The following is a 25,184-nucleotide window of genomic DNA, read 5'->3' as shown; positions in this document are numbered from 1 at the left end:
GCTGAGAACATGCTAAAAAGTGTCCAAAAAGGACCTTCTCAGCCTTCTGTATTGTCATTTGTATTCCCTTTGTCCCTTTCTACCCACTGCCCCACCCTCATAATATCAATCTCCACTGATTCTCTTTGCTCTCAGCTCTGATGAAGGGTCACCTGGACTTGAAACACTGGCTCTATTCTCTCCCCACAGTCACAATGCTGAAATTTTCCAGCATTTTCTGTTTTTGTTTCAGATTCCAGCATCCACAGTATTTTGCTTTTTTCTTAGATTGAGTCATTTGGCCTCTCTGCTTTCTTCTGTTTCATTTCTTTCCATTGAAAAGCAGGAAAGAAATTGCCTCTTGAGCTCTTTGTGGAATTATTTGAGTTGAATATAAAACTTCCTTGGTGTTTAAACTCAACCGTGTATTTTTATCTTGTCATCTTCACTCTTCCACCTTTTCACCCATCGATTTACAGTACTATATCATTTGTTATTGTCATGGTCACATTTTAAGCTTGCTTGCTGGTGTCCTGATTAAAGGTAATCAGGGTTATTCAACTCTCTATTAGGTTCAAACATAACAGTGTTCCTTCACGGGGCTGGTAATGTTTCTTCATTCATGGGTTAGAAAATCACATCCTCTCATTTTGTACATGTGGAACGTTGGATGGGTGGCTTTTGCATGTTTTGTGGAAATCTGATTATCGCATCTTTGAAATTCAATTTTTTTTGAGCACTGTTTGCTAAAAATGTAAGATTTGTACCATGTATGTTCACAAAATGAGCTTGGCCATCATCTCTAGCCACAAGATAGCCCAGCAGGAAAGTATATCATTGTGAAGTTCCCTGGGGAGCACCATTATTTTCAAGAAACCAATCTGTTAAGATATTCAGGAGTTGAGAGGATATCAGTCCCTGTTGGCAGTCGATGATCTTTCAACAGAAGGGAATGGGTTAATGGAGGTGAATGCTGTTGATGACATTAGCCTATCGAAATGAGTTGTCACTTAATGAGCTGAGGAGTGATTCAGTCACAAAGTCACAAAGTCGCAAACTCAGCTTCACCTGTCCCAGTGGACTGGAGGCCATCCTCAGCAACTTGTTAAAGGCTGGGTTGTTGGAGTGCGGAAACATAACTGGAAAGAAGGCAATTAAACCACAAAACATTGATCTACCTGCAGATAAAATGAAGATATTCCCTTCCTTCTGAAAAATTTAAAAAAGAAATACCCAAATCTGTTCAAAACCATGAAATATTTTGAACCATTTATTTCATGTTGCTGTTTGCAGATTGATTTGCAGGATGGCTCCTGCTCTGCCCAAGACTGCAAGGAACTACAAAAGGTCGTGAATGTAGCCCAATCCATCACGCAAACCAGCCTCCCATCCATTGACTCTGTCTACACTTCCAACTGCCTCGGAAAAGCAGCCAGCATAATTAGGGACCCCACACACTCCGGACACACTCTTTTTTTTTTGCTTACTTTATTCCAATCCAACCAAGTCAAATTAAAGCCAATTCAGAGTCCCAACAAGTTGGGACATTCCTGATCCAAGCTGACAAGACAGGGCTCTCACCTCCTGCCTTGGGCTTGATCTGGATGATCCAAGCTGATTGGAGTAGGTGTAGCTCCTCCTCCAAGGCTTGATCTTATTTGCATCTTAGCCAGAAGGCCGAGATGCCGTTTTAAAAACTTGCTTCAAAGGAAGCTGAAATGTAACCTAATGACTTCAACCAAGTGCAGCACGTCGATACTACACTTGATCTTAGCCAAAAGGCCGAGAAGCGATCTCTTTTTCCTTTAGGAAAAAGATACAAAAATTTGAGGTCACGTACCAACTGACTCAAAAACAGCTTCTTCCCTGCTGCTGTCAGACTTTTGAATGGACCTACCTTGCATTAAGTTGATCTTTCTCTGCACCCTAGCTATGACCGTAACCCTACATTCTGCACTCTCTCGTGCAGAATGTTTTGTCTGTATAGCATTCAAAAAACACTTTTCACTGTATGTTAATACATGTGACAATAATAAATCAAATCAAGTCAAAAAGATTATGTGCTTGATACCAGAATATTTAGTCATGAGAGTTTCACGTAAAAGTAACATAACAACTTTGTGGCCCAGAATTACATCATCCCTGTGTTTATGTGACCTCAGACATCCACCTGAAAGGGCTGATGGTACCTGATTTAGTTGAACCAGCCTTTGGAAAATGGTATTGCCCATGAAGATCCTTTCTGCATGTTGGGCCCAATCTCCTCAGGTGGACTCATTTATTTGAATTAGTTGACTTTACTGACTTTAATTAACTTACTGACTTGACTGTAACACTGTTGCAGTATTTCTTTGTTGTTTATTTGTTTCATGTTTTAGTTCCTTCCTTCACTATAAAGAAATAATACTTAACTGGGAGCCTCTTCAAGCCACATTACTTCTGCTATATTTGTTTTTTCCCAAAGGGACATTTTGTTGTGTGATGCCTGCATAGAATGAAGGCCATCCTGCTGTGCATCGTTTTTATGTTCAATTGCAGCAGAAGGAAGATCAAAGAAAACATACCCATCGGTTGCATTTGTACACTTGGCAGTCAAATCGGTTCACCTGTACACCATGCATAGGCTCAAGCACTTGGCAATAAGATGAAACAAGGGACCAGAGCTGGCGGAATGCAGGGCCTCTTAGAATATCGTAGGGCTGGAAGAAATTACAGAGATTACATGGATCCCATGAAAAATTAAAAACAAGGTTAAGAATTTTAAAATTACTGGTAAATTGAGAACCAGTTTGCGCTGGGCACAACAAGCATTATGGCCCCGAGACCCTCCGGGGGAGTGCACTGGAGTGCACCATCAGATCTTTTGAGACATCAGAATCACAGCTTCATCTGCCAGTGGTTTGCTCCATTTGATGTAGAATAATCATTGTAACTTTCCTCAGATGGAGTTCATGGTCACCTCATGGATATCATCAGCCATGTCCTTTGCAGGTAGCCTTTGTCACCAAGTAGCCAACCTTGGATATGATTTGGGTCCTCAAATGTGTCTTGAATCTGCAATTTACTCAAGATTTAAGGAGTCGTGGTAACTTTCTGGGTATCTTGCTCATATCTTGATGAGGTGTTTCTGGTGATCGCAGACCAGCTTCACATTGAGCAAATAGAACTCTTGGCTGTTAATGTATTGCATTGGCTCTTGCAAAGAAGCTCTTAGAGCCACATCAGTACAATTGATGGCATGCTGCATTGGTAAGGATCCTGAAATTGTTGTGTTGTTACCTGTGCAGCCTTGCTCAGTGTCAGAGCAGCAGCCAGCAATATGCAAGGCAAGGGAGGCAAACATATCTTGAAGTTGCAAGTCAAGTGTAGGTCGCCAGGTGCATGTCCCTTCAGTCTGGTAGTGAATGACATCAGTCTTAACCAGATGATGATGTGGCTTTTTGATGTCAGATGGAGCTGTGATTCCGGCAAGCTGACTTCAATTATGACATTCAGATGTATTCAAATATTGTTCCCGACATGATGTAGTGGGAAACACACGCTGCAGTTGAAGTCTGGAGTGGAGGTCTCAACCTTTTTTCCCACCAAAATAAGTTTATGTGCTTGCAAAATGGGGGAAATTTTACCAAAAATGGTAGAGTGTTGTTTTTGGCAAGGACAATGCTGTGTTTCTCTCAATAAATAAATCCATGCCATTCACTCCAGATTATACACTCTGCCTAAAAAACTCTTGGGCTGTGTTTCGTGCCACTATGCAGGGGTTGTGGCCTCAATGCACAGGTAAACCCGCCTGCATTGAGATCAGGGTGCCATCTTTAAAAGGCACTTCCCTTCCCTCTCTCCACCCGCCCCCCACCCCAACACAGCATCTTTCCCCTTCCCCCGATCATTGGCCCCATTTCCCACCTATGCAGTCGAATCTGGCAGCACCCCTCTTAGCCCCCCATCCCCACCTCCAACGGCCATTGCTGGCAACCTGTGCTTTTCCACCTGTTCTCAGTCCACAACCAAATCTGAATGAATCCATCCCCCATGACACTCCCAGTAGGGCTCATCTCTTTGTACAAGCTGGCATTGCCAGGTTGGCATGGACATGGTGCAAACCAAGGGGCAGCATCAGAAGGCATTATTCACCGTTACACCCCCCGGAGACCCACGTGACAGGTTCATGTCTATGTGAACCTGTTGTAAATGGCTCCAGCCAATGCCCCCTGAATATCGGGTGGGGGGGCTAGGTTCTGGAGAGAGTGCTCGCCAATGATATGTTAGTATACTAAAATGAGTTTCCTGGAGTCCCACGGTGTGTTTCACGCGACTCCACTGGAAGATCGGAACTCGGAAACTTGTCTCCATGAATCATGCTTTCTGAGTCTCTCCCGATTTTGAGCGCGTTGCCATTCCCGCGGACAGGGAACTCAGGCTCAAAATCACCCACAATATTTCCCCTCCCTCCTTCCTACTGATGGGAGTGGAAAATCCTGTCCCAAGTCTGTGTTTTCACACTTCACAACACTGCAATTTAATGTTGTCATTTGCAAGGCTGCCACATCAGTGTTATCATTGGATTTATTCGATTTCTTAACATGTATGTTTCATGAACCTGAATAGAGCTGCTTCACATTCTGTCAAATAAACTTGTCTCAAGTAAGTACAATGCACAGATTTCCTTCAGGGCATGATCCCCTCTGCCAAAGCATTGGTATCATTGACCATTTTAAAACAAAATAGAGTTTAATGAACTGTGAGGTAAAAGTTGATGTTGTATGGATATTGCAGTCGTTTTTCACATTGTGAGTTTGTCTTTGTATCATGTGTGCATTCCCTGCTGACAGTGGAACTCTGCGAGTGAATCAATGATCTGATCAGCTGCAAGCAAGCTACTGCAACTACTGTAGACTACAAAGACCACATCAGACTTAAGAGTGTTTTTTTTCTTATTCGTGACCATACAATGATGAAGGAAGAGGATCTGCCCATCCTAGATGAATCCTTATTTCCCACAACGATCGTTAGGTAACTGTTCTGATCCAGCTGATGTTTCTCCAGGACAGGCCAGATCCTGGAGGGAAATTTGGCGTGACTAATCATAACTTTTTTGAGAAACTGTGGAGGAAAGTTGCTGAAGAATTTCTCAGTGGTTAGCTGATGAACATTTAACACAAAGAATAAAATATTTACGAAAACAAGAAAAATGAACTGCACCAGGCAAAAATGTTGGAAAGATTTCAACACAAACATCAAGTGGAGGTGGGGTGGGCAGAGTAACTCGCCTCGCAACAACAGGTTTATTTGGTAGCACGAACTTCGGGAGTGCCGCTCCTTCATCAAGTGAGCGCAGTGTTTGTTTCACAAATAGGGCAAATATAGACATAGACTCAATTACAAGATAATGGTTCAACTGCGAGTCTGACTCGGCAAGCAAGTCTTTAAAGGTGCAGACAATGTGAATGGAGAGAGGGTTAAGCACAGGTTAAAGAGATGTGTATTGTCTCAAGCCAGGGCAGTTAGTGCGATTTTGCAAACCCAGGCAAGTCGTGGGGGTTACAGATAGCGTGACATGAACCCAAGATTCCCGTTGAGGCCGTCCTGATGTATGGGAAATTGGCTATCGGTTTCTGCTCGGCAATTCTGCATTGTTATGTGTTTTGGAAGGGGCCTTCAAGTCACATGACAACGCAGAATCGCCGAGCAGAAACTAAAAGCCAAGTTCCGCATTCAACAGGATGGTGTCAACCGGTATCTTGAGTTCATGTCACGCTATCATGTCACACACAAACTTGTTCATGTCACACACAAGCTTGACGCAAAGACACCTTGCTTGGGACTGGCATCCCAAGCAAGACCATGCAACTGCAAACCATTTTCTTTTTACTCAATCCTTAAAGTTAGAAAGCCAATTCTCAGAGTGGACTGGACAAACCCAAATCTGTTGCTTGCTTGCTTGCTCCAAAAACCAAATTCAAGTTCCAATTGAATCCAGTTCATGGTTCCCACAAGACAGACAGTCAAGATCCATGCTGACAAAATAAGGCATTGCACCCCATCCTGGGCTTGATCTGGCACTTGATCATAGCCAAAAAGCCGGTTTTCTTCCAGTGAATTCTTAAGCATTCGCTTGTTTCTTTTTACCCAACTTGTATCTCTCCCTGAGACACCCCAAATTAACCACATTTTAAAGTCACTGGGAGAGATTTTTCAGCCACACTCACCCCTGAATCTGAGGTCAATGGACATTTGCATGGCTCCCACCCCCCTCCGCTACACTTGCGGTGGCAGGAAGGATGGTAAAATTTTCCCACTGTTTCAGTCATAATACCGCTAAACTCATCATGTCACTGAGTTTGATAACTGACTTCAGGTAATTGCTGTCCTGTAGTCTTGTATTTTCCCCTTCTCAGAGAGCTAAAAAAAATCCCCAGCTTCATTCTCTGACACATTGAACTCTTCCCCATATTTCCAGCTTGGGTCACTGTCCGGAGTTTGCACATTCTCCTTGTGAATGTGTGAGTTTCTTCTGGGTGCTCCGGTTTCCTCCCATGGTCCAAAGATGCGCGGACTAGGTTGATTGGCCAAGCTAAAAATTGCCCCTTAGTATCCTGAGATGCGTAGGTTAGGGGGATTAGTGGGTAAAATATGTTGGGATATGGGGTAGGGCCTGGGTGGGATTGTGGTCAGTGCAGACCCGATGGGCCGAATGGCCTTTTCTGTACTGTCGGGTTTCTATGACATCTATCTTTCTTTGTCTTTGTTTGACTTGACCACTGTCACTCGGCAACAGTCCAGATTTTTCTACCTTTCTTTTCTGAAGTCACTAAACATCCCTTTTTAAACCATCTCATCAACTTCAGGGTTATAAAACCTCATTAAAAATGTGCGCATGTGTATAAAACAAACACAGAAGGCTAACCTTTCAGCCACAGGTCCACCCAGATGTTTAGGCAAGGCTCATAAACAACCAAAAATGAAACTGAAACTATTTTACTTTTCTTAACACAAATATATATTCAACTTGGAAAGATCCACATTGTTCCTCACGCGTATGATCCCAGTCCTTTTCCTTTGTCTTTCGTACTCCATGAGGATGTCTGTTCCAAATACTGATCATTGTATGTGAGGATGAATAGTCTGAGATGAGTCTGACATTTACCTTTTCCTTCCCTCAGTCTGTGTTGCCTTGTTCTATTCTTGCAAGTTAAAATAACATTCAGATTTGTCATTTCCATTCCCATAATTGTCTTTCCGACCTCTGCCTGATTTTGGATCTTCAGGTTTCTGCAGAAATCTAGATTGAGACAAAAGCTTTTGAGAACAGCCACATTTGATTTTTTTAAAAACAGACTTCAAATAATTCCAGATTACAGTTGTTTTCTGAGGGAAGTAAGACAGGAAGCAAATTGGCAGCATGCTAAGTTTCCCTGAGTGCTTACGTTGCTCCTGATTCGTATTATCCGTGCAGCTTGTGCAGAAGATTAGGTATGAAGGTTGCTCCATGTACCTTTTTTCAAAGCAGCTGCTTGCAAAGGATGTCCAGCCAGTGTACTCCTGAACAAATCTATTTTCATATCTGTGCTTTACGCCACATTCGTCAGTAGCCATTTGTTGCGCATTCAGAATCCATATTTCCTGTTATCATATCTGGTCTGTGAATGAAAAATGAGTCGGCAGGATTTCCCACTTTACCACTCACCAACTACCAATTGTCCACCCCCTTTATTCCAGTAAAGGAGGAGAGAAAATCATGAGCCATTGAACAATGACGCAGAAAATTCTAGCCTTTATCTTAATTCTTCTGCCACCAACCATAACAACTCAGAGCACAATGGGTTCATGAAGTGAATCAAGCCCTCATTAAAGACATTCAGGGTACTTTAATAGGTAAACCATTGAGGACCTGATTGTCAGAGTGGCAGGGTGTTGTTACTCAGGATGCCTACAAGTGGCCAAGAGATCTGGCAAAAATTGGGTAAGTGGAATTTATTGGCATAACTACATTATAGGAAGGATGTGATTGCACTGGAGAGGGAGCAGAGGAGACTCACCAGAGTTGGAGTGCCTGAGCTGTGAGGAAAGATTGAATAAGCTGGGGCTGCTTTCACGAGAGGAGCAAAGTTGAGAGGGAGCTGATAGAGGTCTCTCCGATCATGAGGGGCATAGACAGGATGGATAAGCAGGCAGTCTTTCCGTTAGTATGGGAATCAATAACCAGGGGGCAGAGATTCAAGCTAAGAGGTAGAATGCTAAGAAGAGAGTTGAGGAGAAACTTCTTCGCCCTGTGGTTGCTGGGAGTCTAGAAGTCATTCCCTGAAAGGGCGGTTGAGTCAGAAACGCTCAGAACTTTTCAGATATTCACTTGCGCTGCTGTACCCTCCAGGATTATGGGCCAATTGCTGGAAAATGGGATTAGTATTGCCAGATCTTTGTTGACCAGTGTGGAACAATAGGCCGAATGACCTCCTTCTGTGCTGTAATGTCTATGAATCTGTAAGAAGTATTCTATTCTTTTTTGTGCCGCAGACAGTCAGATTGAGAGGTAGGAGCCAGCGATAAATCCAGCAATCAAAAAGATTGGGGATGGTGTTGGCTCAGATTGGGGTAAAGGGGAGAGAGGAAGAGATTGTGGATTGGGATATCTTGGTGGGTGGTGATATCAAATATTCACAGGTTTTCTTGTCGTGCCAGATGAAAGGATTCCTATTTCTGGCCCACAAGCAATGCTGTAAACGCAATCAGCTCCTGTCATTGGCAATTCCTTCCCTTGAGCTGATAGTTTCAAGATGCCTGGAAATGGCTGCTAAGATCGAAGCCTAATTAACCTTTTAAAATCACTTACTCACCTCCCTGGCGTTATTCTTCAACATTAAATTGCTGGAGAGGCATTGTGATTTGCAGTTTGAAAAACCAAACAGTAAGACCTTGATGAGCAGGCATGCATGGGGAATGTGTGGTATTGGCTGATGGAAAATGCCAGTTCACAGAGTTCCATTTATCAATGGACTATCGGGCAATACTGTAGTATTAACTAATGTGCAAGGTACTTACAAGTATAGGACAGTATTCTTTCTGCTTGCAAATCTCCTGTCGCACGTATAAAATAATTCCATAAGAAATCTCACAATGCCAGGTTAAAATCCAACAGGTTTATTTGATATCATGAGCTTTCGGAGCACTGTTCCTTCATTAGGTGAGTAGCGAGTTGGGTTCACAAACAGGGCATACTTCGACACAGACTCAGTTGCAAGCTAATGGTTGGAATGCAAGTCTTTGCAGGTAATCAAGTCTTTATTGGTACAGACAATGTGAGTGGAGAGAATGAGAAGCACAAGTTAAAGAGGTGCGAATTGTCTGAAGCTAGGACAGTTAGTACTCACATTGTTAAGACTTGTATTCCAACCATTATTTTGCAGTTGAGTCTGTGTCTATATATGCCCTGTTTGTGAACCCAACTCTCCACTCATCTGATGCTGGAACAGTGCTCCAAAAGCTCGTGATACCAAATAAACCTGTTGGACTTTAACTTGGTATTGTGAGACTGTACCCACGCCGGCATCTCCATATCATAGAAAACAGTGTACCTGTTGCAGATAACTTTCTAATTACTTCTTGTTGGTAAACGTGACAGGAAATTCCAGTCAGCAGAGAATTCCAGTTGATAAGAGATAACGTTATTCCAGCTGTTCACGCCGGCGGGATCTTCCAATGCCAATGGTGCACTCCCACCACAGATTTCCCAGCGGTGAGGGGTTCATTCAATATGAAATTCCATTGCCAACAGTAGGAGCAGAAGATCTCACCACTAATCAATGGCACACCGTCTCCACCGCAACAAAATACATGGCAGATTGCGCAGAAAACCCCAGCCATTGTTTACCGTGTTCACTTAATTCAAGCTGCTTGATTTAAAAATCCAAGAAAGTATTTGATACCAGACTTATTGCAGAGTTTGTCAATCACAGCCATCGTCCAAATGTTGATGCATCATCCCTGGCTCTGGGCATAAATAATTTGGAAGACCAAACCAACTTGTGTGAAAAAAGCAGTGGCTTTGAATTGCAGTTGGTGACATGAAATGCTGCAAACTGCAACTCTTTGCATGACATTTATTTTCTATTTTGCAAGAGGTATAAACCTATTTCAATATTTGGCATAATATCTTTATGAAAGTCGTAAACTCAGGAATATACAAACATTCAGTGGGATTATATTGAAGCAGTTATTTCAAGATTGCGATTACTAAGTTTTGATTTATCTAGAATATGATATTCTATTGTATCAGGAAATAGACTTTTAATTGATCCAGTTAGAATCCATCAATCAAGGTATGCCTTCACAGGTCATGCTGTCTATCACTATCGGATGACATGTTTAACTCCTCTCGTAATGTAACTGTAAGGTATAGTTAATTATGTTGCAAGGGCAATTGCCATCAGGAGTGAAACAAACCAGACTCATTTTTATCTAAAGCACTATTTGAAATTACAGATTAATGCTCTGGAGCTTGGAAATTAAACTGCAGGGAAAAATATTGTGCAAGTGCTATCATTGCAGCTAAACAATTTAGTATCAAATTTACAGACTTCATTTGTTTTAGCACAGTGCATGCACCACTCACTGGGCAATCAGCCAGTCTGCTCCCACATGTCAACCACTGCTGCTCTGTGACAGCTTGCAAAGAATTCTGTGCAGAGTTCAGGAATGACTTACATCCGTTTTTTCTCACTACTTTTTGGGCTTTCCTTAGAAGCAGAACCTCCTATCTTAACTTCAAAACTGCATTATCAGTATATTTGCCCTTGAGACCTGGGCAATAAATGTACCATTATCAGTTTTGTCTCTGCAACAAATGTACGTTTATTGCCCATCCCCAGTTGTAATCTGGTGGACTTCTTTTCTTGAAACATTGCAGTCCTTGAGCTGATGGTGCTGGAATTTGTCAGTTTATGAATTTCAGGTCTTTGACTCAGCGACACTGAAGAAATAATGACAAATGTTCAGTGAAGATGGTGCATGACTTGGAAAGCAATTTGGAGGGACCGGTGTTCCCTTGACATTGATACTGTTGTCTTTCTCAGTGATTGGTGGAGGTCAGGAAATTGGAAGGTCAGCTTGTTTGAGGTGCCATAGTGCTTTCTGTAGCTAGTAGTTAGTTAACTCGTTTACTGGGAATGTGATCAGCTGGTTTGGTGATCAGGTAACCTGTTGTACTCCAGATAATGTTGACTGTCATGGCTGCACCTGTCAAAATGAGCAATGAATCTTCTATCACACCATGGACTTGAGCCTCATAGATGGTAAAAAGTTTCCAAGCAATCCAGATTGAGCCTCTCATCAAATAGTGCTCAGCCTCCGCCCATTGTTTTACTCTAAGTATGTGCTATTTCCCTGTGAACAATATCTGTGCTTCTACAAGAAAGAATTAACTGGAAGAAATTGAGAACAGGTGACACGGTTGTGAAGGGATGGAATTCACTTCCACGGTTAGTGGTCTAGACACTCAGCGCAACATTGTTCAAGATCAGATCAGTGGATGAAGGAAAAGTGATACAAGAAAGGGTGAGATAATGTGATTTGAACTGTGTTCTGATGGAGGGTAAATGCCAACAAGCACTGGTTTGGCCAAATGGTATTTTTCTTTGTTGTCACTTTGACAGCAAACAAATGTGACTGCATTTTCTAAAAGTAACACCTGATACGATTCCAAAGAATGAAATGTCATCTTTTTAGAAATTTCTCCCATGTTCTCAATTAATTTGAAGGCCAAGAAATCCGTTTACAATTTTATTTCACAGTCAAACTTGTTAGCACACAGTAACCTTTCCATTCCAGAAACCAATTACTCAGAAACATCCATTATCTGAAAATACTTGGGCAAATCCAAGCATTCCCTCATGCCATTGGCATAATTTTAGTCCAGTATTTTGGGAATGGAAACATAGATGAATGTTATTTCTGCTTTACAATGTTTTGCACTGATTTTGTTAATTTGTTGTCACTATAGACGATATGGGCCGTTGTCAATGTCTTGCTTATTCTCTAGTTTTCTTCAAATCTCCCTCAATCCTATCCACCCATCAGATTGTTCTTCCTCATCTTCTGTTTTTACCCTCCATTTCTCCTTTAATTGTTGCCAGGACAAGATTGTTGGGTCTTTGTTTTCATTGTCCGTACTTAGATATATTTCTCTGTGAGAACTAAGAGTACTTTGTGTCTCTTGATTCCTGGATCAAAGCAAATTAAAGTTTATTTATTAGTCATAAGTAAGGCTTACATTAACATTGCAATGAATTTACTGTGAAATTCCTCTAGTTGCCACATTACGGTGCCTGTACAGCTCAGTGTACCTCACCAGCATGTCTTTCAGACTGTGGGAGGAAACCAGAGCACCCGGGGGAAACCCATGCAGACATGGGGAGAAAGCGTGCAAACTCCGCACAGACAGTGATCCAAGCCAGGAATCGAACCCGGGTCCCTGGCACTGTGAGGCATCAGTGCTAACCACTGTGCCACCGTGCCGCCCCTACCTACCATGCATGCTGGAATCTGAGATCCAAAGAGAAAATCCCAGCAGGCCTGGCAGCTTGATTCCGGATCTTGATCTAACCTAATTATTTGTTTTTCCATCCATCCAGTAGTTCATTCTGAGCGTCCACCATCATACCAACATATCAAAACACCCTCTTTGTTCAGAGTGTAACGCTCACAAACATCGAATGTAACACTCCATGCTAGTTGGGTACAGTATTTGTGAGCTTATTGTTGATACTTTTGGTCTTCCAGACTATTTCATTCACTGCTCTTGCCTTGACTTAACCTAATCTGGATATCATTCTTGGATGTAACTTTGGTCTTTCTCTTCGAATCAAGGTCCTGAATTTATCCACTGTCTCTGTCTTCGTGCTTGCCATTTAGAGCAGAACGTTGTTCTTTGCCCCAGTTATGTTCAGGCAGAATTTTCCCATCCCTCTTGCCATGGGAATTGTAGCGGCCGGGGTGGTGGGGGGTGTGGTGGTGCATTGACCTCGGGTGGGATTTTCTGGTTTTTGGGGGAGCACAGTTGGAGAATCCCACCTTCTCTTTTGTTTGAGAAGCCTTTGTTCTGACTTTGAGTGTGGTGTCAGCTGTGAACCTGAAATTCAATCTGCTGCAAAATACCACTCTTTGTGTTTCGGGTCAGGAATTATATCTGCACTGTTTTCCGGTCACACAATTATGATTCGAGGCATTCTAACATCATTCTACGTGCTGAAAACTTTGAAATCCAGAAATGACTTGATTCCAATCATTCTGGACTGAGGAGGTTACAATGTCACCACAGATGAAGGCAAATGGTTCCAGTGCAATGGATTACTGTCCTTTAAGACTGAACTAATTCTTTCTCCTCTCAACTCTGTTGACATCAGTCAATTTCTCAGTCACTCAGCAACAGCTTCTTCCCTGCTACCATCAGGTTATTAAGAAAGCGTACGGTGTGTTAGCTTTTATTGGTATGGGATGACTAGTACTAGGGGACATAGCTTTAAATTGAAGGGTGATAAATATAGGACAGATGTCAGAGGTAGGTTCTTTACTCAGAGAGGAGTAAGGGTGTGGAATGCCCTGCCTGCAACAGTAATGGACTCACCAACATTAAGGGCATTTAAATGGTCATTGGATAAACATATGGACGATATTGGAATCGTGTAGGTTAGATGGGCTTCAGAGTGATTTCACAGGTCGGTGCAATATTGAGGGCCGAAGGGCCTGTACTGTGCTGTAATGTTCTGTGTTCTATCAGACTTTTGAATGGGCTTACCTTGCGTTAAATTGATCTTTCTCTGTCCCCCAGCTATGACTGTAACACTACATTCTGCACTGTCCTTTCCTTCTCTATACATGGTATGCTTTGTCTGCACAGCACACAAGAAACAATACTTTTCACTGTTAACTAATACATGCGACAATAATAAATCAAATTAAAAATTCAAATTCAGTCAAGTTCTTGTCCTGAGCTAAATGTATTGCATTCAGATGTAATTTTGTATTTTTTTGCAATATGTGTGGTTACATTATCAGCACATATCTATTTAAAAATGCTGTGCCACTTGACACGAACTTTTATACTGATTACTGCAGAAAGCCAGAGTAAATGTAATACAAATTTGAGAGAGTTGATGTGCTTGATAAATACATCTAATTTTAAAAAAAGTCGTGTGATTGCTTTCTCAGTAAAGGACCCCTTAATGTGAAAATGTTGGTATTTATGACTTTAATTTTGTTTCATTGCATTACAGAGTACAGGCCACCCACCCCACCATCTGGCACAGGGTACCACCGCTACCAATTCTTCCTTTACGAGCAGCCAGATGATAATGTAATCTCACTGAATAAACAGGAAACTAAATCCTTTGGTAAGTCAACAAAAAAGTCAGATGGAGCAACATTTCTTTTCTCACCTGCCCAGTTTTAACAGTGATTTTTTTCCTTCAATATCTTCTTCACCAATCTCCACTTCAAAATATTGATATTTACAGATCTCGTACAGATGCACATACAAATATGTTTCACTGTTCTGACAGGATCTTTATGGGATAGTAGGGCAGCTTCTGATCGGAAAGCTTCCATTTTCGTGTTGCATTGATGCCACCAATAAGAGACAAACTTCTCTGGCAGCGTATACATGTGAATGAGGCCACATAGTAATGCCCAGAGGCCATCAAAGCAATATCATAAAATGGAATTGCACCAATCTCTGTAAGAAGAGAGAAGTTCAATATGGTTTTAATTCATTAGGCTAAGTGCCGTTATGGATAGCTGAAGCATCTAAAAAAAAGAATCAGGCTTAAGATGGTTGCACTTCGTCCCCACTAGCGCGTTTCATTTCAGGATTGCATTGGTCCTGGAATTGATATTAAATGCAAGTTTACATTTGGGAATAAGGGAAATGCCCAATCTTGATTAAAATAACCTAACAGTTTTATAATGTAATTTATTTCACCTACCTGACATCCACATGAGCTCACACAAAATAAAAGTTCAGCTTGAATGATGATGTCTGGATTTTACTGTGTTTTCATGATGTGGTATTGTTATTATTGATGGAGGTTTATAGATGTTCAGCAGTAATATTATAAGGATTGGGCATCCAAATTATGTAACAAATATGCAGAAATTATTGGCATTATGATCAACCCTTTGCAGTACTGTACTGAATCACCATAAGAATGAAGTGCCTGATCTCAGTTTTTCATAAGACAATTTACAAATTTCTCACAAGCATGTATCGCCTGATGAAACAGTGTGCTGAAAAGGTTATCAAAAATAGATTGGACTACAGGCTCTGATTTAGAAATGTTCAAGTCTTTTGACCAAACTTGAATGTCACGGGACGAGTAATCCAGAGACCCAAGCAGATTGCCTGGGACATGGGTTCAAATCCCATCATGGCAGCTGATGGAATTCAAATTCAATTAAAAGGATTAGTAAAAGTTAGTATAAAGGTGACCATGAAAACATTGGCGATTGTTCGAAAAAAAACCCATCAAGTTCGCTAATGCCGCCCTTTTCTGGTCTGGCCCACATATGACTGGAGAGCCACAGCAACATTGTTGACTTTTAGAAGTCCTCTGAAATGGCTGGGCAATCCATACAGTTGTGTCAAACTGCTATGAAGCCTGAAAGGAATGAAACCAGACTGGCATCAGCCTCAGCACTGGCAAATCCAAGAGGACACGCAGTCGTTTCTGGAGCCCTGTGCCAAAACTAGGAGATCTGAGCCACAAACTTGCTAAACAATAGCTTGGCACAGTCATACTCGCGGAATCGTATTTTACAGGTCATGTCCCAGTCACCACCATCGCCATCCCTGCACAAGTTCTGTCTCACCAGAGGTTACGCAATGTTACACAGTTAGGAGAGAGTTGCCCCCAGTGTTCTCAAAATCAAATCTGGATCTTATGAAGTCTCATGGCTTCAGGACAACTATGGGTAGGTAATCCCCTGGGAGTCAGTGGGTGAGTGTAACTCATCTCCTGACTCCCCGAACCCTGTCCACAGCTACAAGGCACAAGTACATAAGAACATAAGAACATAAGAAATAGGAGCAGGAGTAGGCCATCTGGCCCTTCGAGCCTGCCCCGCCATTCAATAAGATCATGGCTGATCTGTCGTGGCTCAGTTCCACTTTCCAGCCCTCTCCCCATAACCCTTAATCCCCTCTCTTATCAAAAACCCATCAACCCGCTTCTTGAAAATATTTAGCGAGGCAGCCTCCACCAGTTCAACGGGCAGAGAATTCCAGAGATTCACCACCCTTTGAGTGAAGAAGTTCCTCCTCAACTCCATTCTAAAACGCCCCCCCTTTATCTTGAGGCTGTGCCCCCTAGTCCTACTGTCTTTTTTGAGCGGGAAGAGTCTCTCCACCTCTATCCTATCCATCCCATTCATCATCTTATACGTCTCAATGAGATCTCCCCTCATTCTTCTAAACTCCAACGAGTACAAGCCTAGTTTATTCAGCCTCTCCTCATAGCTCAACCCCCTCAAGGAATACTCTTTGCTTGCCTGGCTGAGTGCAGCTCCAACACCATCCAGAGAGAAGCTCAACATAATCCAGAACAAAGCAGCCATTGGCAACCCAACAGTCACATTCCAGACTCGTGCCTTGCAGAATGTGGACAGGATTTAGAGAGTCAGGAAGTGAGAGACTCTCATCTCCTGACTTCCAGGGGATTCACTTACCATGAGACTTCATAAGATCCAGAATAATTCCCTCCACCACTGATGCACATTGACCTCAGTAAATACAGCCTACAAGGTGCACTGCAAGAGCTCACGAAAATTCCTTCAACAGCACCTTCCAAATTTGCAACTGCTGCTACCTAGAAGGGCAAAGGCACTTGATAACTGGGAACACCACCACCTGAAGGTTCCACTCCAAGCCACTTAGCATCCTAACTTGAAAATATATCTCCGTTCCTTCACTGTGGCTGGGTTAAAATCTTTGGAATTCCCTCCCTAACAGCACATGTAGGGTGTACCTACAGCACATGGACTGCAGCAGTTCAGGAAGGCAGCTCACCACAACATTCTCATGGGCAATTAGAGATGGGCAATTCATGCTGGCCTGGCCAGTGACACACTCATCCCATGAATGCATTTAAGAAGAAGACATTTGGCTGCATTTACAGCATAATACTACTTTGGGAAGAAAGAAATTGAATAATAAATTAATTGGGTGAGATGTACAGCATATACACTCCAGAGCATAGACTAATTTGGCCGAATGGCTTGTTTCTGTGCTGAGCTGTAAATTCTCAGTAATTCTAGTTGGACTGCAAGCCAAAGTGAAGCAAAGACTCCAGGGCCCATAATTGAAAATGCATATCATTACCTTAATATTGCTGCAACGTGAAACCACTTCACACCAAAGCTGCTGCCATGTTTATCCAGAGCGAAACCTACTTCTGACTGCACTCTGTACCTCGACTTTCGTCTCAACTTTACTGGAAATGAGATGCATCAAGGTACACGTGTATTCCATCCTATTGAAAATTGAATTAACCACTAAGTGGTGGAATTAATCATGGCAGTTGCTCATTGTTGCTGAATCGGTCTCCCCATAAACAAGGAGTAAGGCTGGGAACACATTATTGCGTGCTTCTTGACCAGGGAAGAGTGCACATGAGGGCAATGTAAAGCTTACTTTCTGATGGAATGAATACCCTGATCTTCACTAACGTATGGCCATCATTGTCTCTTTTATGTGCACTTGGAACTGTTGATCAGAGAAATTTGCTTTACATCAAACAGAAACTATATGAACATTGATCTGGGTAGAAAGAGATTTAGCTTGTTGTATTAAAACTGCATTGGAGGACACAGTCAGCATTTACTCACAATTAACATCAGGAAAAATATTTAAAAGAAATGCCAAAGTTTCCACAGACAGGTGAGAATATTGCTCAGAACAAACCAGGAAACAATTTACTTTCCCAATTCAGCTGCAATCTTAAATCACAGGTTAGGGGAATTAGTGGGGTAAATGTATGTATTTATGTGAACAGATCCTGGGTAAGATGCTCTGTTGGAAAGTCAGTGCAGACTCGATGGGCCGAATGAATCACTACAGTGCAGAAGAAAGTCAATGATTCTAAAAGGATGATTACATGAGAAAGCATATTAAGTCAGTGCCTGTTGCCTGCTGATTAGTTGCCAAGGGGTCATGACCAGGTGAAAGGAAAGCAAAGGACATGGAAGAAAAACTTCCAAATAATGTAAAATAATGAATATTTTTAAAAATGAAAAGCACCATGGAAATGAGATAATTGAGACTTCACATGATAGCAAAAAACAACTGAGCAGACTGTGTACTTCTAAGCGTGTGATGCCCAACAACATAGCAGCTATAATGCTGAAAGACTTGGCCTGCAGAATTAGCTGTGCCTCTGAGCAAACTATTCCAGTACAATTAAACTGTGAAAAATGCCCAGGTATGTGTTGTCCACAAAGGCTGGGCAAATCCAATCCAGCCCATTGGTCTTTTTCCATTCATCAACAAATGGCCGCCGACAGTGCGATCAGGTCGCACTCCTAAATGATGCTCAGTTTGAGTTCTTCTTGGATTGCTTGACTCCAGCCTTCAGAACTGAATTCCAGAGATGAGGTAAGAATGACTGAAGAATATCTTGTGTGTTTGATGTCAGGCCTCTTAGCTCAGGATGTTGCTGCAGGAGTTCCCCACGATCGTATCCAAAACCTAATATCTTCAGCTGCTTCATTCGTGATCTCCATCCATCATAAGGTCAAACGTGGAGGCGATTTTGCATGGTTCAACGTTCCATTTGCATTTGAAACTGTCCATGCCCATACGTGACAAAACCTGAACAGCCTTCAGATTTGGGATGATGAGTCACAGTAACTCTCAGAGTGCACAAGTGCCAGCAATGGTTATCTTCAATGAGAGAATTTAAACACCTGTCTTTGACATTCAACATGATTGAATACCCACCATCCCCTTGACTGAACCTGGGGTTATTGTTGAATGGAAGCTTGACTGAAGCCGCCACAAAAACAGTGTGACTCCAAAGCTGAGTAATTCTGCAGCAAGTGACTGACCTCCTTACTCGCCACCTCCTTTTTGACACTTCCAAGGAACAAGTAAAGAGTCATCTCTTGCTTGGATGACTACAGCTTTAATATGACTCAAAAAGCTTAATACCATCCAGCATAAAACAGCTCGCTTGTTCAGCACCAAATCCACTACTTTAAATATTCACTCCTTTCACTGACTGGTGCTGTATGGAAGCAGTGTGTACCAACTACAAGATGTACAGCAATGCACCATGTTTGCTTCAACAGCCCTTTCCAAACATTTAGCCTCCACCATTTCAGAGGGTAAGGGCAGCAGATGCATGGAAATGCAGGTTCCCAACAAAGCCATTCACCATCCCTTCTTGGAAGTATATTACTGTTCCTTCATTGTCACTGGGTCAAAAACCTAGAACTCCCTCCCCAGCAGCACTGTGGGTGTATCTCCATTACACCCACTCGAGCAGTTGAAAAAAGCAGCCCACCACCGTTCTTTCAAGGGCAATTTGTGTCTGACGAATTTATTGGAATTCTGTGAGGATGTGTCTAGTGCGGTGGATAGAGGGGAACCGGTGGATGTGGTGTTTCTCGATTTTCAGAAGGCGTTTGATAAGGTGCCGCACAAAAGGTTGTTACAGAAGGTTAGGGGGCATGGAGTTGGGGGTAAGGTGTCAGCGTGGATAAGGGATTGGCTGTCAAATAGGAGGCAGAGAGTGGGTGTCGATGGGTGCTATTCGGATTGGCGGTTGGTGACGAGTGGGGTGCCACAGGGATCGGTGCTGGGGCCTCAGCTATTTACCATTTATATAGATGATCTGGAGGAGGGAGCCAAGTGTAAGGTGTCGAAATTTGCTGATGACACAAAGATAAGTGGAACAGCAAATTGTGCAGAGGGTGTACAAAGTCTGCAGAGGGATCTGGATATGCTGAGCGAGTGGGCGAGGACCTGGCAGATGGAATACAATGTTGGCAAGTGTGAGGTTATCCACTTTGGTAGGAATAATAGTAGGAAGGACTACTACTTACAGGGCGAAAAGTTGCAGCATGCTACGGTGCAGAGGGACCTGGGGGCCCTTGTGCATGAGTCGCAAAAACCCAGCCTACAGGTGCAGCAGGTGGTCAGGAGGGCAAATGGGATGCTGGTCTTCATAGCGAGGGGGATTGAATATAAAAGTAGGGAGGTCTTGCTGCAACTGTACAGGGCACTGGTGAGGCCGCAGCTGGAGTACTGTGTGCAGTTTTGGTCGCCGCACTTACGCAAGGATATTTTGGCCTTGGAGGGAGTGCAGAGGAGGTTCACAAGGCTGATACCGGAGTTGAGGAGGTTGAGCTATGAAGAGAGGCTGAATAGACTGGGCTTGTACTCGTTAGAGTTTAGAAGGATGAGGGGGGATCTTATTGAGACGTATAAGATGATGAAAGGGATGGATAGGGTAGAGGTGGAGAGGTTCTTCCCGCTCAGAAAGGACAGTAGGACTAGAGGGCACAGCCTCAAGATAAGGGGGGGCAGTTTAGAACAGAGTTGAGGAGGAACTTCTTTACTCAAAGGGTGGTGAATCTCTGGAATTCTCTGCCCGTTGAAGTGGTGGAGGCTACCTTGCTAAATATATTTAAGACGCGGGTGGATAGGTTTTTGGTAGGCAAGGGGATGAAGGGTCATGGGGAGAAAGCGGGAAAGTGGAACTGAGCCACTTCAGATCAGCCATGATCTTATTGAATGGCGGGGCAGGCTCGAAGGGCTAGATGGCCTACTCCTGCTCCTATTTCTTATGTTCTTATGTTCTAATTAGGGATGGACAATAGATGCCAGCCTTGCTGAACGTGCCCTCACCTTCTTTATGAATAAAAAAGTGTGCCTGAAAAATAGGCTGTGACATGTGTCTTGCCTTCTCCCATGGTAGCTCGTTTGAAAGTATAATGTTAGTCCCTGTCGTTCTAACAGCTGTCCAGTCACCAAAATTGTGTAACAAAAGTATCGTCATCATGGCTGTGATATCATTCAGCCTGTATTCAAGTTTGAGAAAAAAATGACAAAATACATAATAACATGTATTTAAAACACACTGCTAGGAATACTGCTTCGTGCTTTCTAGTGAGATCTAGTTTTTATTTGCACTTAGGAGTCTGATATAACTCATTCACAACTTCTTTGATCTGAGTTATGAACACAGCCTTTCTCTTGGTAATTAGATTTTAAAAATTCATGAGAAAGCATTCAATTCCTTTACACGCATTCTGTATAAAAGTTTTTTATCATTTCTTGTTTAGAATTTGATTAAGTCAATTATTAACACATCCTCCAACCTCAGAGGTTACCATTCAGTCACCACTGTTTTCCAATTAAGCCATTTGCTGAGAAAAAACTTTGACTTGCTTTGGTGTTTTTGCTTCTCCTTGTGTTCCTTTTTAATGTTTTTTTCAGTGTTCAGTCTTGATGACATGGATGGTGAGGACTAGTTTGAAGGATTTACTGTGCTGAGTGTATTTGAAAGGTGAATTAGTGAGAGAAGTTTGTTGAAATATTCCAGATTAATTAAAGGAGAGGGGAAGAGGTGCTTCCAATGCCTCACAAAATCATTTTACAAAAGGTTGTTTCATATACTCCTTCTTGGAGAATATACGTGCATTTCTATAGCTTCAAATATCACTTGCAGAGACATGTTGTGCTATATCTCCTGACAGATAAAGATCAGCTTGGATGTCACGCATTATCTGTTAGGCGTTATGCAGCTGGCAGCTGCTGAAGAATGCTGAGATCCTCAAATTTCTCCCTTCTGAATTTTAATAGTGGGAGTGAAATTTGTCTCAAGGGCTCAATATTTATTAAGACAATGTCTTAATTGATTAAGGAATCTAAAATAGAGTTTTCACTCCTCCAGCTTGTCCTGCCATTCAGTTTGATCAGGGCTCAATTGTGCAGAACTCCATTTACCCATCTTTGCTCCATTAATCTCATCTAACAACAATCTATCTCAGTCTTAGTTTTGACAATTTCACAAGCCTCAGGAGTAGACACTTTCACATTTCCCCTAATCATTGTGTGAATAACCCCATCATCCCAATCAACATCCTGGGATTACCATTGACCAGAAACTCAACTGGAAAAGCCATACAAATACTGTGGCAGGGCTCAGGTCCTGCAGCAAGTAACTCACCTCCTGACTTCCTGAAGCGTGTTCACCACCCATAAGGCACAAGGATGGAACACACTCCATTTGCTTGGATGAGTGCAGCTCCAACAACACTCAAAAAGCTTGACACTATCCAGGCAAAAGCAGCTATGTGATTGGCATCCTAGGCACAAACATTCACTCTCTCCACCACTGACGCATTCTGGCAGCATTGTGTACCATCTACAAGATGCACTGCAGGAACTCACCAAGGCTGCTTGGGCAACATCTTCCAAACCCACGACTGCCACCACCAAGAAGGACAAGGGCTGCAAGCACATGGGAGCACCACCACCTGGGAGTTCCTCTCCAATTTGCTGTTTTCTTGCTGCAACTGTATAGGGTATTAGTGAGGCCGCAGCTGGGGTACTGTGTGCAGTTTTGGTCGCCACACTTGCGGAAGGATATATTGGCCTTGGAGGGAGTGCAGAGAAGGTTCACTTGGCTGATACCGGAGGTGAAGGGGCTAGCCTATGAAGAGAGACTGAATAGACTGGGTCCGTACTTGTTAGAGTTTAGAAGGCTGAGGGAGGATCTTATAGAGACATATAAGATAATGAAGGGGATGGATAGGGTAGAGGTGGAGAGATTCTTCCCATTTAGAAAGGATAGCAGGACTAGGGGGCACAGCCTCAAGTTAAGTGGCGGGGGGGCAGTTTAGATCAGAGTTGAGGAGGAACTTCTTCACTCAAAGGGTGGTGAATCTCTGGAATTCTCTGCCTGTTGAAGTGGTGGAGGTTACCTCGCTGAATATATTTTAGTCATGGGTAGATAGGTTTCTGAAAGACAGAACGGTTATGGGGAGAAAGCCGGAAAGTGGAGCTGATCCACTACATGATCTTATTGAATGGTGGGGCAGGCTCGAAGAGCTAGATAGCCTACTCCTACTCCTATTTCTTATGTTCTTATGTTCCAAGTCACTCACCATCCTGACTTGGAAATATACTTCCAAATATTCCTTCACTTTTGTTGAAAAACTGGAACTCCTCCCTACATTCACACCACAGGGACTTCAAGAAGACAGCTCACCACCACCTTCTCAAGGACAGCTAGGGATGGGCAACGAATGCTGGCCTCACCAACGAGGACCACACCCCAAAACTGAAACCCTTACGTGGAATATTTCACTGTGCTGATGGGCTGTTTCAGCAGTGCCCACCCCGTTGTCTGGAATGACAGGAACTTGCATCTGATTCCATTCTTAGAAGCTCATTATTTATACACAGGCAAGTATCAGACCAAGTCACCTGATGAGTCAGGAGATGAATTGGCTGTCAGTCTTCAGCCGTAGGTCTGGACATCATATTTAAATGCAGTCCAAAGCATACATCTCTCTCTCTCCAGCCCATCTATCTTCTGGAGACCATCACAGATGTCTGGCGATCAGAACAGCAAGGCTTGCAGCCTCAAGAGGAAGGCAGTACCCTGCTTCACCCACCAGGCCGTGGAGGCCTTGATCAGAGGAGCGCAGGCACACAGACATGTCCTGTATCCCAGAGATGGCTCCAGAAAGTGCACCAATCTCATGCCTCTGGACTAGAAGACCTTTAGATCAGCACAGCTGGCAAGCGCACCCAAAGTGTCATCCACTGCAGGAACAAAATGAATGATCTCATCCGCTCCGCCAGTGTAAGTCATCCTTCATCTACCTCAAAATCAAGTACACAAAAAGATAATCTCTACAGGAATCTCATTAATGAGTGACACATATCACCATTAATTGTTGCTCACACTCCATCCTCTTGGGCTTCTGGAGAGGGCTCACCACACACAAGTGACATCTCACCCAAACTCTGCTCCATCCGTTCTCACCACATACCTTTCTTTCATCTTCATACAGGCCAGGCTGGCCCACAATATGCGCAAAAGATTGCAGACCAGGAGAGGGATGGCCAACATAATTGCCCTCACTGCGTTTGAGGAAGCTGAGCAGAGCTGGCTGGGGAGGACAGGGCTCACTTCTGTGGAGAAGGAGATCTCAGCCTTTCGGAGCACGGATCACAACTCCATCACCTCATCAAATCCTGGCTGTCAGGCTGAGTCACCTGTCGTCTTATATTGTTCATGCTCAGCAACTGAAACTCTATTTTCTCAGCACGAAAGGAATAGCATTGAGAGTTAGAGGTGTGGCAATATGCCTTCACTTGACCATACTTTTCCAGAACCTGTCAGTAATTAAAATATCATAGGCAGGCCTCCGACTTCTTCCTTCCTCCATGGCATCATTGCATTCATATTGACCCTCAGCAGCCATCTGGGTTCCTGGGCCATCGGATCTTCATCCTCCAGTGAGCTCTCATCTTCCTCTAATTCATCCTCTGTCAAGGGATCATTACTTTGCGTTGCCAAATTGTGAAGACTGCACACATGGCGATGTATGTTTGTATAGCGCGCAAGAAACAATACATTTCGCTGTATGCTAATACATGTGACAACAATAAATCAAATCAAATCAGATGATACAAGAAACCTTATCAGGAGGGAATTGTGGTGAACTACCTGAGTGGCCCAAGTATCTGAAGCGCTTCTTCAGAAGCCCTATGGGTTTGCCCTATAAGGGAGCGTGGGAACTGTGAGCAACATTGTACCTTTCCTCGGAGCAATTGATGGCAGTGCAGCAGAGTGGCAGTGCCAGGGTGCCATGCCAGGGCACTACCCAGCCATTTCCCCGACCACCTGGGAACTTCAGTGGCCTTTGAATGCCTCGGGATGGCCATCACAACTGATTTCCGTTTGTGGAGACTGATAGTGATCCATGCTGGGATCCTGCTGTGTCTTCGTGTCGGAGGTTTGCAAGAGTAAGGAGAATCCAGCCATAGACTGACCTTGCACATTGAAATTAATATTGACTGTTTAAATTCTCTCTCATATTAGTGTTCTTGTTGCAGCATGGGAACCTCTGTTTGTCTCTGGTTCTCATCTACTCAAAAGAGATAATATGCAATGTTGAGAAACTCTGCTTCCTGATAGGCT

The 25,184-nt window shown here is 43.1% G+C and overlaps 1 protein-coding gene and 1 non-coding gene across 8 annotated transcripts in view; one reads left to right on the top strand and one right to left on the bottom strand.

The window, feature by feature from the left end:
- Positions 1-25,184, top strand: part of pebp4 (phosphatidylethanolamine binding protein 4) — a 417,145-nt gene that overhangs the window by 324,114 nt on the left and 67,847 nt on the right. For all 7 annotated transcript variants that reach the window (XM_080217125.1, XM_080217127.1, XM_080217120.1 and 4 more), the window contains one exon: positions 14,247-14,363. In XM_080217125.1, coding sequence (XP_080073251.1) covers positions 14,247-14,363 — 117 coding nt within the window. The remainder of the gene's footprint in view (positions 1-14,246; positions 14,364-25,184) is intronic.
- Positions 1,582-1,773, bottom strand: LOC145361476 (U2 spliceosomal RNA). Its single transcript, XR_013889842.1, has one exon. It is a non-coding gene; the product is annotated as a U2 spliceosomal RNA (small nuclear RNA).

The sequence above is a fragment of the Carcharhinus amblyrhynchos genome, chromosome 34 (assembly GCF_965287045.1).
Source record: "Carcharhinus amblyrhynchos chromosome 34, sCarAmb.v2.hapA, whole genome shotgun sequence".
Classification (NCBI taxonomy): domain Eukaryota; kingdom Metazoa; phylum Chordata; class Chondrichthyes; order Carcharhiniformes; family Carcharhinidae; genus Carcharhinus; species Carcharhinus amblyrhynchos.
This window is presented reverse-complemented; position numbering and strand designations above follow the sequence as displayed.